The sequence below is a fragment of the Pleurodeles waltl genome, chromosome 1_1, assembly GCF_031143425.1.
Source record: "Pleurodeles waltl isolate 20211129_DDA chromosome 1_1, aPleWal1.hap1.20221129, whole genome shotgun sequence".
Taxonomy (NCBI): Eukaryota; Metazoa; Chordata; class Amphibia; order Caudata; family Salamandridae; genus Pleurodeles; species Pleurodeles waltl.
The window spans coordinates 942028669-942044766 of NC_090436.1; the positions used below are offsets into that span (position 1 = coordinate 942028669).

The 16098-nt window shown below is 41.5% G+C and overlaps 1 protein-coding gene and 1 pseudogene across 8 annotated transcripts in view; both read right to left on the reverse strand.

The window, feature by feature from the left end:
• The window catches only part of PDE5A (phosphodiesterase 5A), a 639000-nt gene that overhangs the window by 416473 nt on the left and 206429 nt on the right, over window positions 1–16098 (reverse strand). For all 8 annotated transcript variants that reach the window (XM_069230182.1, XM_069230181.1, XM_069230180.1 and 5 more), the window contains exon 3: window positions 930–1019. In XM_069230182.1, the coding sequence (XP_069086283.1) occupies window positions 930–1019 (90 nt within the window). The remainder of the gene's footprint in view (window positions 1–929; window positions 1020–16098) is intronic.
• Window positions 5802–7042, reverse strand: LOC138291511 (insulin-induced gene 2 protein-like; annotated as a pseudogene).

Sequence of the window (16098 nt, forward strand, 5' to 3'; positions counted from 1 at the left end):
AGCAGATCATTTTAGTCACATTTGAAAACTTCCATGAAATGGTAGTCTTGTGTTAAGGACTGCCATGGTTTCAATTCTACTTGAGTGCTTCTCAGTGAGGATGAATATTGACCATTCTATTCCTACACTCTGCCTGGCCAGTCAACCTGATTAGGATTGGGATTAAATGTCAGTCTGGACATGTTGGTTGTGGAATGCACGCCATTCTATTGTGGCACTCATAAGTGGATGCAGGCGCGCATGAGGGCGAAATGAAAATAAAAATATGCAAAACCTCTGCATACCTCTATGACTGCCCGATTTTTTGTGAATCCACTTTGTTTTTAATACATTTTAGAATAAAAGTGCTAATTTGTTTCTAATCTGGTTTGCAGAATTGTGTTGGGGCAGCAAAAAGGAAAATTTAATGAGCGTATAAACTTTCAAAACTTTAAAAGTGCAACTGGTTGTAGGGTGTCCAGTCCTCTGGGACAGTGTCCATGTGACTGGCTATTCCCGATTTTATTGTTCTGGCAAAGGAAATATGCTTGTGATATAGTAAATCCCTATCATCAGTCTTCTCGCTGGTTCTCTGCTTGATTATGGTCCACCTCTGACTCACAGGCGTTACACTGTGCTGAGTTTTGGGTTCCACCCAAAGTGAATCTCCTGGGCAGGAGCTAGCAGACTGAGCGCTCAGTGATTGTTCAGAAGCAAGACACAACATAACCTGTAGCGTTCCTCACGTCCCCTATGAGCGGGTTACACCATTTATGGAATTCCTCGCTATGGCCAAAATAGTGGGAAAGGGAAGACACACATGCCCGGGCAAACGTTTTGTTTTAGCAACAACATTCGCTTCAAAACTACAGAGTGAAGAGTGTGTTTTTTAATACATGAAACAGGCATAACCTACACAATTAAATACACGAATTAGCCGTTCAACTTGCCTCATCCCGATGGTTCTTAATGGGCATGCACAGAATACTCTGGGTCCTGTAGCCAGTGATCTGGTCGACTTCTGCATTGAATCTGGGATCCTGCAATGATAACAAATATTCTGTAATCGAAGGAGATACCCAGAACTTCAGAGACGCATTTGTTTTCATTCCTAGTTAATGAGACCACAGACATTTCGAAATATTGTTTAGCTTATTTAGAAACCAACACTGCACAAGAGACGTGCCCACGAGCGGATACGGATCTGGTTTACATTTCAAAACACTTCAGTGCTCGCCCTCCTATATCCCACAGACTTCTCCGTGACCCCGACAGAATGAGAAAAGCTCACGTACACATCTGGCAGCAGTTTTATCGATAATAATCAGCATAAGAGAAATTGCTGCCATCTTGTAATAGCTTTCCTTTCGATCAGGATGTTCGTTGAGCTACTCGACATCAAAGATAAGTTTATTACTGATGCATAAAACGTCTATTGCTTTAAATAGAATGTTTTATGTGAGCCTTCCTGGGCGTTCTGCAAATAATAATATATTGTCTGGTTCTAACTTTAGCACATATGTTACACGCAGTGCTTTAAATGGGCCGGTACTGTCCGGTACTGAGTACCGGCACTTTTTTATTTTGAGAGGGAGAGTACCGGCACATCTCAAGAAAAACGTAATACTTTTAATTGGAGAGTACCGGCACTTCTCGGAAACAAGCAGGTACTCTGGCACAGAGTACCGGCACTTTCATTTTAACATTTCAAGCACTGGTTACACCTAAAAACAATGACTGAAAGGACTGCGTGAGCTTTGCTCGTCAAATTTTTTGGCGCACAAAAGAATCCTGTACTTCGCCTTCAGCAACGCCCGATAGAATGTTTCCTACCGAACTATAATACAAGAGGAGCCCGTCAAAGGTGCTAAAATGCTAAACCAAACAAGCATTTACTAAAGGAATCGATTTTGCCTTGCCAGAAAACCTTTCCCCCCGAAACAATTGGCACTGGCAAATACGTATCTGTCCTGGCCTTTGAAATGAGGGCTGGCAACGTTTGTACACGGAAGTACACGTCAGATACGTACACTTGCATCTCTTTTCCCTGATCCAGCCTGAAATATATTGGGGCAGATTTCAGAAAAGTGGCGTGCACCCAGTGCCACTTTCCTTGCACCCCTTAGCGTGCCCCTACCACCACCATGTGTGCCCCATATTTAAAATACGGTCCACCATGTTGCTGGGTAGGTTGCAAAAGTGCCAACATTTTTGACGCTATTGATGTACTGTCCAGGGTTAGCACCAAAACTTTGGCGCTAACCCTGAACAGTACATAAGGGCCCATTGTAAGCAATCTTTTAGATTTCTTTGTACCAATTTTTAGCATTAAAAAAATTATGCTAATGTGGTGCAAGGAGGTGCTAAGCCCTCGTAAATCTGGGCCATTATGTTCTAAAAAATTATCATTCGTACCTTCTTTCCATCATATCATAGATGCTCACAATAAGCCAGGAATTACCACCATAAGGCATGGGCAGGAAGTATGCGAGTATGGGCATCATTATGCCATACAAGCCAACACTACTTTGTGTATTACTGCCATAATACAGGAGACAGCATTTTAGCATGTGTGAGTACCATGGATGCTCATAGTATGCTGTAACAATACAGTCAGAACTGGCATTATACCATGGGTAGCCATCACTGTGCCACTGAAACATACATTGTACAAAAATTGTCACAATTCTATTAAGACCAGCATTATGCAGGAGATAGGCAGCATTGTACCAAGGATTGTACCATGGATACTCAAAAAATGCTAGGAATCACCACCTTTATACTAAGGTAAGACATTTACAAAGGGTGGGCAACATTGCATGCATTCCCACAAATTGGCAATCATTGCCATCATTGTGTGAAGGTCATTATTTTACCTGGGGGGAGCATAAGGCCTTGACTCTTCACAAGTTGCCAAGAATTACCCCATTATGCTAGGGTCAGAATTTTGAAAATGGACATTATCTCATGGATAATCCCAAATTGCAAAGAATAACCATCATTTGGGCAGCATTTCACCACGATAGGCAGTGGCTACAGAACACACTTCATGCAAGCAAACACATATACAGCCACACACAAACAGACACAAACACATACACTTATTTTTAACACACTGTTAAACTCCCTTTTAGACTTTGCTAAAGATCTGGGCCCGACTGCCGCTCTCTGATCAGTGCCCCAGGAAGGAAGAAGGAATGGATATGCGCACCACTGAGTGGCCTGGCAGAAGAGGGGGGCTTAGTGCAGGTGGGATTGGGCCAGCCAAGCACAATTGCCTTGCTATGATGGGGTTAAATGGAGTGCTTCTGTGTGAGGGCAAGTGGGAGCACTTTGTGGGAAGCAGAATGCATCTGGGAGCAAGCAGAAGTGCCTTGGAGGAGGGTGAACGCAGAAGTGCCTTTCGCAGCTTTCGATACTGGATATGGTAAGTCAATCAGAAAGAGGGGGGGCATTGGATGGCTGTGGGCTCTCTTGGGAAGTGGGGCATATTTCCAGTTTGTGTGAGGAGTGTTGACTATAAGGAAACGCCCCCCTCTGGCAGCAGGATTCTGTTTTTTTCAGTCTTTGATACAAAGGACAGCGGTGGTTATTTCCACTGACATCTCAACAAGGTCTTTTTTTGGCTTGACAATGTGTGTGCCTTTTTTTCGGGAAAACAACAATAATAGATTTGTCGTAAGGCACAGCAAAGTGGCATAGTTAAGTCCGAATCTAAAAATCCAAAGAAAGGGTCTATCGATGGGAACACATCATTATGAAAAAAAGAAAGAAAAAGAAAGTGGGTGGGGTAGAAAGTGTAGTTCACTGCAGATCTCTTCATCCACACCACTGACCCTGATAATAAGAATATTCAAGGACAGCAGGGGACTACGATCTGAAAAGCAAGCTTATTCTACAAAAGACAATCCCCGACCTAGCGCAGGTCTGGGGGAAATCATATCAAGCTACAATCACCTATGCAATCTTTGCATCCGAATAGGACAGTTCTTTCTACGTTTTACTGACTCCTAAATCTCCAAAGGGCTATTGCCATTTGCATACTTTTCTCAGATTATGGCCTTAAATACAGGATATACCAAACAATGCTGGCTTCTTCTATTAATAACATATATACTTTTAATTATGGTCTTGCTATTTGATGATAGTACACATTGTAAATTCATCTGTCACATAAAAACGTATAAATGTCAAATTTTAATTTACATCATTCTGAAAGTAGCAACCATTCACATACACACCCACGTCCATCTTTCACATTCACCTCTGGCTCTTACAACAATGCCACAAATACAAGGATATCTCAATGATACAATCATAAATTCATAAGTATGTTTTTTAACATTAGTGTCTTGGTGGGACCATCTAAAATATGCCAATACTGTGTTTTGGCTCGAGACAAATAATGGACCTTGTAGACTTAATATATCTTAGACAAATCAACATTGTTTTTTCATTCTGAACACCAGTGTCATCTTGAACAAAATGTACGTGGTAGAAGTGAATCACATAACCCTTAAAGTGTGCTATTTAAATCAACCGATAACACAGCTATTACCATGAGGTATAATCTAGCCATGCTTATTCTAGGAAAACTTGCCCATAATTTTACTACCAGGAACAGCAAAAACATTTTAACAGATATTCCAATAAAAGCAGGTCTACCAGTGCCATAATCTAATCATGTGCAAATAAACACAATTTTACCAAGTACGTACTTGATATATTCAAAAAGGTGCTGAAAGTAAGCACCAACCCTTGATAAAATCCTCACTTATCAGGTAAATTATACAATTTGCTAAAGCATTTGAATTTCAAACATTTTTTCCCCAAAACAATAAATCACATTTGATCTGGACTATGGTCTCAGTTGTCTCAGTAAACCTCTGGTGCTTCAAATGCTTAGAAAAAAGAGTCGTGGAATACCAAGCACAGAAACAGGCCATTTCTTTCTACTCTAATTTCTACTGGTAACTCTTGTTTTCCATTTTTTACTGAGGAAATCCAGTACTATTCACTCAGGTCCTCCTTCTTAGAGAAATCTCCCTTTTCCTAGGCAATTGTTTCTAAGATAGCCCACTCCAAGTCAGAGACATCTCGGCCTCCTCACTATAGTGTTTCACCAATCATGATGACCACACATTCTTTCTAATAGCTCATCTATGCCGACATAATTTAAATTTGGCCTCCATCCTGGTCTCACTTATGTACCCTTCATTAGAAAGACATTGCAAATGTAATTTTTCAATCTACAGTTTGTTTCTTTCTTGTAAAAATGTTCTTGCCCATGAAACAGAGAAATATGCTTGCCAGTTTCCACACAGAAAGTGCTATGCTTGAAAGGATAGTGCAAACGTTCTGTTTTGGTTAATCATACTTTTGGCATCAGTATAATGTGTGAACTACTGGATCACTAAAGTACTCTTTAAAGCAAATACATTTATTTAGTACATTCCCAGCGTATGTATCCTAAAGTTACTAATTTCAATTAAAGACGTTCTTCAACTTGTTTGTCCAACTAGAATAGTCAGTGTCTTCAGTTGTATTATTTACTTTGTACAAATTAATTGAACGCCTTCTAGTGGATGAATTACATACTAGTGTACTTTAAGCATATGTTGACTTGCATTCATCAACCCTCAAAAATATAATAATATTGTTCAAAAAGCAATCACAAATTAGAGTTATAGATACCCTTATTGGAAACTTGCACATTTGGAGGTTTACACAGTTTTATATCAAGAAGTAATAATTTGTGTTAATCCCGATGTGTCTGTCAAACAGTCGTCTTCCTTTCTGGATGATGCATATTTAACAGACCTTCATTCTTGGTGTGACTTGTCTGTGAGCAGTTTGTATTCATACATTGCTAGTTGTCGACCGATATTCCCCACTATTATTCCAACAGCAAAAAATAAACACAGTAACCAGGACCGAACATAAAGGACATCTGGTGAGGTATACGGATAAACATCATTGTAGACTAAAAGTTGAGACACCAAAGTTGCTAGGAATGCAATACCAGTTCCAAGACCAAATCCACTTCTTGATCTATCAAACGTCCACCAAAGCCCAATGGGAAACGTAAGGGAGGGCTGCATGTTATTTGAAAGTCCACTTCAGCACTGGCGTGATTTACACCCACAAAGACTGCTACCTGCGCATTCACTGTGTGAGCAGCGTCCCAGCGGCAGGGAGAAAACCACCAGTCAGAGATTAGAGCATAATGCAAGCAGCTGCCCGAAGGGAGGGGTGAAGCGCATTAACGTTTTAAAGGTCTTGACCTACAGATGAAATAGGAACCCCTGCAACAAAAGCATTATTAACCCACTGAGTCACCTTACATTTTACTGGCTATTGCCTGCAACTGACATATCAAATGTGGCCGTGAAGGAGGAGACACACTGATGGCAGTAACCTGTGTGACACATCAAACCATAACTCTGGTAATGAATAGTGAGCGGTGACGACGTTACCCATGCTGAGCCGGCGCAGGGAACCAGGAGCAAGGAGCTGGGAGCCAGGCTGGGAGCCGGGTGCCAGGCTCAGGAAGGGCCCAGGAGGGCGCAGGAGAGGCACTGAGGAGTGGAGAGCAGCCTTGGAAGAGCCTCGGAACCTTGGAGCCTCGGAGTGACGCAGAGGCTTAAGGACATGGAGGCTAAAGGATACGGCTTGTGGACACGGCTCAGGTTGGCGACTTAGCGACTGGAGCTACGGAAGCAACGGGGAGATCCCTGGAATCGGGTTGAGCTTGATTGAGTGGATTGAGCTGATTGAGCTGAGGATCGAGCAGAGTGAGTTTCAGTGCATGTAGCAATTTTTGATCCCTGACTTTTGTTGTTCGGCGGGTTGCCGGCTGTGGAGCATTTGGTAAGTTGTTCAGGCAACAGTACCAGCTGTTTTGTTCTGGTCTGTTCAGTTCTGTTCTGCTCTTTTCCCCTCTTTCTCGCCCCATCGCTCTGCTATTTTGCTGTTCTGCTGTGGACCAGCCCTGGACCAGCCCTGTTGCCTCTTCGCCCACCCGCCCTGTAGCCTCTGCTGCTTCCTCTACCGCTGCCGGCATTGCCGCCTGTACTCTTTACTTTGTACTTGTTTTGGCATTCTGGCTTCTGGCGTTGTGAGGCTGGCAGACAGCGATTATATTAATGAATCAATGTTAACATCAATACCAACATAGAACACAAAAAGAGAGTACTGGGATTATCGATATCCCACACCACCTCCCAATAGAAAACTATATAATCACTAAGGGTGTGGGATAGTAGAAGTTGAGGGTATAACTGAGTCAGTGTTCCCTAGGTCGGCGGTGTCAGTTAGGTCACCTTGTGCTGTGAAATGGGGAAGGAATGGGTGAAGAGTGTCCCAGCGGTGGGGCACTGTGTTGTCCTACAGGGGGCGGGGGGGAAAGTTCCCTTACGGACTAGGTGGTCTCACACACATAATAGTGTCTTGCTTCATCATTTGACCACCTAGCCCCACCCAAGTAAGAATGATACTACCTGGGCGGACTCAACCTCTTGGTTAAAAGAACCAGAGGGAGTGCTGACATTTAGCTGACTGGATAATTACAGAGATCCAGATGGGGTGGAGATAAAACTACCATACATGTCACCGGTTATTCCTAGTTAGTTTTAATGGGGGTGCATGTTGGTAGGGTTAAGAACAGGGGAGGAGGCTCTTTCGAGGATAATATCTCTTAGAGTCTAAAAGCAAATACGTATGACCAACATGTTTCTGCCCTCACAACGTGCTGGTAGGTCAGGGGCATTCGTCAGGGTCGGAGCACTAGCAGTAGGTGAAGTGCTCAAAGTGAATCATGAATGGCCTACCTGAACAGGTAGTTCATGGTGTGGTAGGTCTGTAATAGCTGATAGATAAACCACAAATTAATATGAGTGAGAAGTGGCATGGGTGACAAGAATCTCCAACAGCCATGAACTTCAGACCCTCTACTGTACCAATCATGAAAGCTGTATCTCTTACATAAGATGGAATTGTCTGCCCTTAGGCTCTCAAGAGACATATTTAAGACAATGGTGCCATATTTATAGCAGACACTGCATGTCTCAAAGAAATATTGTTAATATCTTTGTGAAACTTCGGGAAATCATATATAGCATGCATAATCAGATCTGTATTACTGAGAAAATCATATTATTTTTGACAAATACGTCCTGACTCAAAAGCCTTCTTGTGAAGTCGATTACTTTGTTTTTCATTTGTTCAAGTGTCCTTCTCTAGTTTTTCCACAATATTCACCACCTGCTAGAAAATGTTTTATCCTTTGCTAGTAACTTATTGAGTCAAATACAAAAATGCCTCTGCCTTTAACAATGTTCCTTCTTAATACTGTGTCACACTCTTTAAGGGTAGTGAAAGCTCTTCTCTCTTCTTTTGAGCAATTAAATTCTACCTATAGTTGTTTCTTGATCATCTTATAAACCTTTCTGTCTACAATCTTTTCAAAAACTTCAACTTCATGATCTACTTCTTTTAGAGAAAGGTAATGGGGTGGAAGAGGTCTTAGCCCTGAATAATTATGAAGGTCTTCTGCTAGTCTTTTAATAAAATATTTCTCCATTCTAACTTTATGGAAAAACAATACATCTCTCCAGATAATTTGAAAGTATTATGTTTTGTAAATGGTACAAATGAGGGGTCTCTCCCGAGAAGTTTTAGTTCTTGGCCTGATGGATTCCTACTTGAAAGGCTAACAATGGAATAATCTTTCTTCTCTTCATTGATAGCAGTAATTATCTGGTGCCTGGGCCTGACATTTTCGCTCTGTCTCCACCTTTTCTCATCACTATCTGTCCTCTATAATGGATAGTCTTCATGATGTAATGGTTAGATCTATCTGGGACTTCAGATTCACCTGTTTCTTACTTTTGTCCTCATGGAACATAATTTAGCATTTGCTTTGCATTTCCTCAACATTAAAGATTCTAGAAACACATGTAAATATAACAATCTTTGAATGATTAATCAAAAATCCTGAATGTACCAAACCTATTCACTCTGCCAAGAAGGTTGGTCACTGGGTTTTGCATATACAACAAGACATCATCAAGAAAAAGAGCCATTTTATACTTATTGTACTTTTAGCTGATACCTTGAATCTCATGCTGTGCAAAAGTGAAGGTTCCATTGTTAGGGCAAAGAGTAGTGGCAGTCACTCACTGTTCCCCTTTTAAGTACTGGCAAAGGGAATCATTCAACATCATGGCCTATATAAAATCTTTACAACACCTACCTCATAAGAGATATTCAACTCTGTTGAAAGTGTTTTCGCTTTTACCCTACAACAGGATGGTATTGGTTGCTCCCTTATGTGGGTGATGGAGTATGTCAATAGCCTTCCGTATATATTCAGTCCCCAGCTTTTCTAGAATAATTATTTTCGGTTCAATTCTTTTGATTATTTCTAGACTGACTTGCTTTGATACAAATGGATAATTATGCAATGAGAAGAGCTAATTGGGCATTTAAGAGGAAAGGTAGCATTTAATAGTAATAGATGAGTAGATAATTACTCTCATAAGCAGAGGATGTCTAGCTTTTGTTTAGAGGAAAACATATTTCACTTAGCAATACCAGAAATTATGTCTTGCCTCAACAAATGTGGGAGCTCCACCCCCACTGATACTCCATTACATTTCCTTTACAGCAAAGTGTCAATTGGTTCCTAAATTATGTAAATTATTTGACCATGCAACCATGACTTCCCTGAGACTTACTCACCAGCATAGCTCTTATTTAATTCCCTCATTCACTATTATTCCCACATCTAACACTTTGCTTTCTGCTCACTTATTTCAATTCAAGTATTTGATTTCCTCACTTCTTGCCCATGATTTCAAAGTACTGATCAAGTATTAGAAATAATGAAATTCCTAAACCAACTACACTGTAATTTGGAAGCACCAATCACTCCTTGGTAAAACATTTGTGGACTATTTTTTCTTTCCTCTTCTTGTATAGCCCCCTTTCCTTTCTCACAGTACTTGTGCTTGGTAAAAACAGATTCTGTATTTTTCAATAGTAACACAGCCTGCTCTAGTTCACATTATACAATGCTCTTGCTGACCAGTCATTGTCTTCTCTCGGTGGCCCCAATTATGCCTCTGTTGACTGCAGGCCATCGAAGAGATTCCTTGCAACTAGTTTGTGGACTTGCTTTATTCTGGCTCCTGTTTTGATTAAATAACCTCTGATTGGGATATAGCTTGCATCACAAAGTATTTATGCTGAACGTCTACCCCTAAATTAAAGTAATTCTGACTTTCTTCAGAGATCTCACTCTTTATTGTCCTATCCCTTCAAAGATTACCGGTGCAGGAGCTGTGTCATCCAGTCTTTCCCTGGAGCCAATTTGTCAAAGCAGTGCACAAAATATTGTAGTCAGATCATAGTGCAGTAATCTCATTCAACTGATTGTCCAAAAGGAGTATTTTACCTGATACAAACTCCAATATGAAAATAGGTGTATAAATATCAATCAGGAACACCCCTCTTCCTAAGTTGGTACTGTTCTTGTGGCTCATGCTCGTCTTCTGGTACATCATTTTCATCTGTGACCTTTTCATCATCTCGATTCCATCTTATATACAGCCTTCTCTTTGTTCTCTCTTAGTACTTTACATCACAAACATGTGAAGCCAGAATGTTCTCAGCTCCTCTTGTATGTCGCGACTAGCAAACTTAGAAGCCACTGGTATGGTGTTTGGTTGGTCAATGTTAAACGCTGCAACTGGTCACCAAACATAGTCCCATTAGGGCTGAATAGCTAGACTTTCTGGATGTTGGTAATATTTAGCATGGATGGCTTACTGGTAGGTGAAGAACCAGGAATAGGGAGCTGATTTTATATTTTGGTGATGACTCTTGGCATTCTTTATTTGCCATTTAAAAACCTTCCATCCAGCAAACCTGTCAATAATGCCACCACATTTGCTCACTGGTGTCTGAATATACTGACATCACCTTTCTTTCTACCATTTGCCCCAATGTTGTTTGCTGATGCGCATCTCCTTACCCATCCATCAGGCCATCTTCTGTTTTGATGCTCATTGGGATGCCATCTGATTCTATAGTGAGATCTTGCCCTCAGCCAAGAAAAACTAATCATATAGAGAAGCAACAATCTCACATACACTTTAGCTCTGATCTGTACTGCAGCACGTCTGCTCTCACACCTCTTCCTCCCAGGCTCCAAAGGTCTCTCAAACTACCTATTTTCCACGCATTCTCTTCATGAGGATTGACAGTCAAGGGAGTCCGTCTTCACTGACAGACAAAGGCTCACCAGACCTCAAATCAGCTACAGCCAAAGCATTACTGTCACCACTTGGTCCTGCACCACAATTGTATTGGTTGTGTCCTTATATCCTTCTATCTCTACAGGTTTGCAGGTAATTATTCTTGTGTTCAGCAAAGGAACTGGGAGGAGAGTGGTTAAGTGCTGGTCAATAGTTAAAGGTACCAAGGTGTCAGACGAGGTTGCGGGCACACAGGAGTTTGTGTTTCATGGGTTGTTGCCCATGCACCCCACAGGAGTCCCCATCCCTAAAAAGCTTTAAAGTTGCTTGATGTCACAGTGATCGTGAATCATTCGTGATTATCTAAAAAAAATGCCTAGAAAGGTCAAGGACTCCAGATTATCTGGGGGAGCTGGCCTTATCTTTAATTGCTCCTTTCATCAATAGCCATTCTTATGGTCCTGGTGACCTCTGCCAACTTTTTTCTTCAAGAAAAATGGTTTGCATTTGTATTTTTTTATTTTTTTAAAGCAAAGGTATGGTGGTATGCTGGCCGCCGCAGACCGTTCCTTATCCCTGTGTGGCCTTGGCCTCCATTCATAGAGAGTTGCAGTTTGCAACTTCATGAGTCATATTCATGAGGTAGGCCAGATTGGAACCCACTACAACTCAGATTTTTATGAATTGACCTATTTGTACATAGGTCGGTTCTTAAAAATCTTTCCAGGGATGGAGTGAGTCGTGAAATATCAGCTGTGTAGGGGCATCAGATAGAGTTAGGGCCCTTGGGAGGCACTCCTGGGCTTATTGGAGGGTGTTAGTGAATCCAGCTCTGAGCGGATTTTTATAAGAGTGGCTTCCTTGGTTGCTAAATGCAGTACCTCGCGTAACCAGAAATGTACTAGACCGCCCACCCTGGTGACACGGTGGAAAGGTGTTGATTGGTGTGCGTGCTAAGAACGGCCCATATATGAGACCCAGGCGGTCCCATGAAACATGAGAAAATATGGGGTAAATGGAGTGTGTCTCATGGTTGGTCACTGTCAACTGCGTAAAGGTGATAGAGCAATATGATTATTTGATATTGTGGATAGGAATGCTTTTATCTCCTAAATGTGCATCTCAATGGATGAGGCTTTGTGCGGATAAACTTTATAAACTTAATAAAATTGGTTATCAACATTTTTTTTTACTAGTTGCAATTTGTGAGCAGTATCTTGCAACCAGAAATTCGTACATCAGGCCTATTGTCTCTTGTTTATGCCTATAATCACTTCATCTGATGCCAACTGCATGTATAATTCAAGAATATACTGTTTTTACATCTACAGTGCCAAGATACATTGGTTTGATATCTACTACAAGGAATGAATCTTCAAATTACACACACCCTAAGGCCCAACTCGCATGCAGAGTTGCTGAAGGTTAACATTTTTGTCTCTCCCAATTTATATTCCTGTATTTTAAACTCCATAAAATACTTTATTTTGATTAAATGGGTGAATGTGTACTCTTTATGTTTTGTGTGTACTCCATGTTTTGTGAACATTTATAGACTGTCATGTCTTGATAAAATGTGTGAAGTTACAAAGAGATTGGACAAATGGGGAGTAGAGAGGAAAAGCAGCATATTTAATAGGATTAGATGTGAAGATAGCTTTTCCCTTAAGCAAAGGATGCCTTGCCTTTGTTGTGAGGAAAATGTATATTTTCTCCAAGGACGGGCCCCATCAAGATTTAAATTTACACCAGTCAGGGAAAAAGACGTCTGGAGGATACAAACCCATCTGTCAATGAGACTGCCAACTTCCATGGGACAAGAAAAAGAACCATCTTTGTTCCCTCATAGCTTACTGAACAGTGATATTTAATTAGGCTAACGCAAAGATCTATTTTCTACCTTCAGGCCACTGATTTCATTTCCGGAGTGGTTTTAGGGACTTTGAAGGGATCATCTTTTCCTTTTGGAAAGGTTTATCGCATACATTTCTTAAAGTAGGTAATACCACCTGTTTTTCTGCCGCAAGTGACAAATCAGGTTCTAGTGTGGGATACAGAAATACAAAATATAAATTAATGACCAATTTTAATGGAATAAATAACATAATTTGCAGTGCTAATGCTTCTCAATATGAGTCCAACCATAAGGCACAAAAAACAGAAAGCTGTACTCCTTACCAATAAGGGGGAGGGCAAGCAAAAACACTGCTCTGGATCCATCTTAAGATCAATAACTCCTTCATTACTGTTTAATCGTGATTCACGTCAAAGGGCAGGGGCAGCCAGTATATTTCTTAGTACCAGGAGACTTTGAAGTCACCTGAGGCCTAATAAAATATTGATAGTGGTTACTTTGTTTGAACAAATGTGAATCGGAGTTTTTCACTTGAAGACATGTTCCCATCTCTCTTGTCTCTGTAACAGTAACTGAGGCGGGAAATCTATCTGCTCGGTGGCTCACTACAGGCTGGAGTTGAAAGAGGTGCAGATGGATTCTTCACTTTTTACAGGATTCCTTGCTGCATGCATCCAGGCGACATACTCTGAGTGGATCTGCACACTTGCCTCTTTCTTCAAGAGGATAAATGTGCAGGTTAAAACGCCCTGGGCCTAGGGCATTCATGCAGAGGGATGCTACTGTAAAAAAAATTGAAAATGCATAACATTAAGTAATGCTAAATTGTGTGTACTAAGCAAATGGCCTGCAACAACACACTCCTTGGTTCCTAGAAAATGAACCTTATATCACCATTAAGCTGGTTCAGATCAAGACAGCAGAAACTTAACAGGAACGGTGCCCAAAACGGATTGGTTCCCAAGTGAGTGCATTGCAAGCCGTGAGTTGTAATAAAAGCAGGGTGCGGTTCTTTCATCGAAGGTATTTTTTCAAAGGTTTATTTACACAGGACCTCCTTGGTGTTCCAGGAGGTCAGCTCAGCAGCAAGTGCCTTTCACAGGAACCTTACATCAGGACAGGAAACAAATATTATATTTCAGCAAAGCTCTATGAACTCAACGTTCTACACCCTGCTTGCTTCTTTGGAGACAGAGGCTGGTGGAAGCTCTTACTCAAAGTATCTGGCCAAGCTAGACTAGAAGGCAAATCTCTGCCATACACAGTAAGCGTAGGGCTGAGTATACTCGTGAACATTTCTGGTATTTGTCTAATTTACTCCCCTATCCAGCTATATATAGAGCGTGCTCTGCATTGCAATATCAAGCAATATAGCGATATAAAGAGAGGTTTTAGGTTACCCACTGGGTTAGGGATACAGAATCACCACAAACCCAGCGACAATCGGGCGGGTCATGAAGCACTGCAAGCAGACCTTTGCTGTCCCAATTGCAAAGTTCTTGCCACATCACCACCACGAAGCACAACAATACAGTCTGACAATCGTAGGGTGAGCCCCACCCTCATCACCTCAAGCACACGGCTGTGCCAGGAGGAACGATACATCTGAATAAAGACTGAGAAGTCCAGAAAGGATATCAGGCCAGTAGGGCCCTGTCAACGTCCATCTTGCTTATGCACAGACAACAGATCAATATAATGGTATTCCAGTATTTAGGCTCTAACAGCTCAACTAAATAGATTTCCCTTCTTAAGAAATAACTTCAGTTTCATTGTCCAGAGTTTTAAGTTTGCAGCAGCATAACTTGAATTAAGTGGGCCCGTGCTAGAACAGCGCTGGTATAAATGCCACAAGTCTGGTCTTCATGTTTCTTTCCATCAGCACTAGTCCAGCCTGGCAGCTATACTTTTTATCTATAGTAGACCTTGTGGTTCGAAACAAACGCTACCAGGTCTACAGTCCTTTTTCAGCTCTCCGTGAGATGCACCAAATTAACCTTTAGGTTAGCGAGTTTAGAGTTGATAAGAGGCGGAACGATGACATATTGCTATATACATTAATCTGCTACTTTGACTTCAAGGCTGCCAATTAGTAGTACATAATGTAACAAAAAAGATTAACAGATGAAACAAAACCTGAGAAGCATAGGGTGTTGTGTGCGTCTGCGTTGATTATGTTATTCAAATGCTTACAAAACATGAAATGCATGACAGAAATGAACCCTCCTTAATTAAACTGAAAGAGGCCTGGCTTGAATAATTCCTTTCTGGGGAAGAGCGAGTCATCCATGTTTTCTATTCAGTAGGTGTTTATTGTGTGCTGCGACCATTTGTGCATGAGTGGCATCCACGTCATTTAGGGATCGCCGGTGCGACCCTTGGTCTCCTCCTGGTCAGCCCTGGCACTGCCTGTACAACCCCTTTACGACATGCGTGCCATATTTACAAAGTGGTGCACTGCATGCATTGCGCCACTTTGTAACCCCTTGTGCCGTATTATGCCTGTGCCAGGCAAAATGTATGCAAGGGGGCATTCCTCCGCTAGAGGGGGCTGAACAAATGGTGCAAGGATATCTAAGAGATTTCCTTGCGCCATTGTTTCTGGCACTTTTAGTGCTTGCTTAGAGTAGGCATTAAAACGGGTTCTTCCATGTTTTATAATGGTCCCCTATGTACTCTGCAGAAGTAGCATCAAAATGTTGGAGCTACTCCTGCAGAGTATGTCAACAGTGTCAATACAAATGATGCTATTGCCCCCTACCCTGTGTCACGGTCCACTGTATTTCAAATACGGTGCACACATGGTGGCGGTAGGGGGTGCTAAGGGGCACAAGCAAATTTTTTCTTAAATATGCTCCTAAATTTGCTACTGAAGCATTACACGCTTCGTGCGAGGATAGCTGTTTACAAATCATTGAATGGCTCACAGACGTCTCGCATTTGCTGCCACTAAGAAAGACCTCTTTCACACCAGTGAAACATTTGTAATCAAACGGTAGCTCCCAC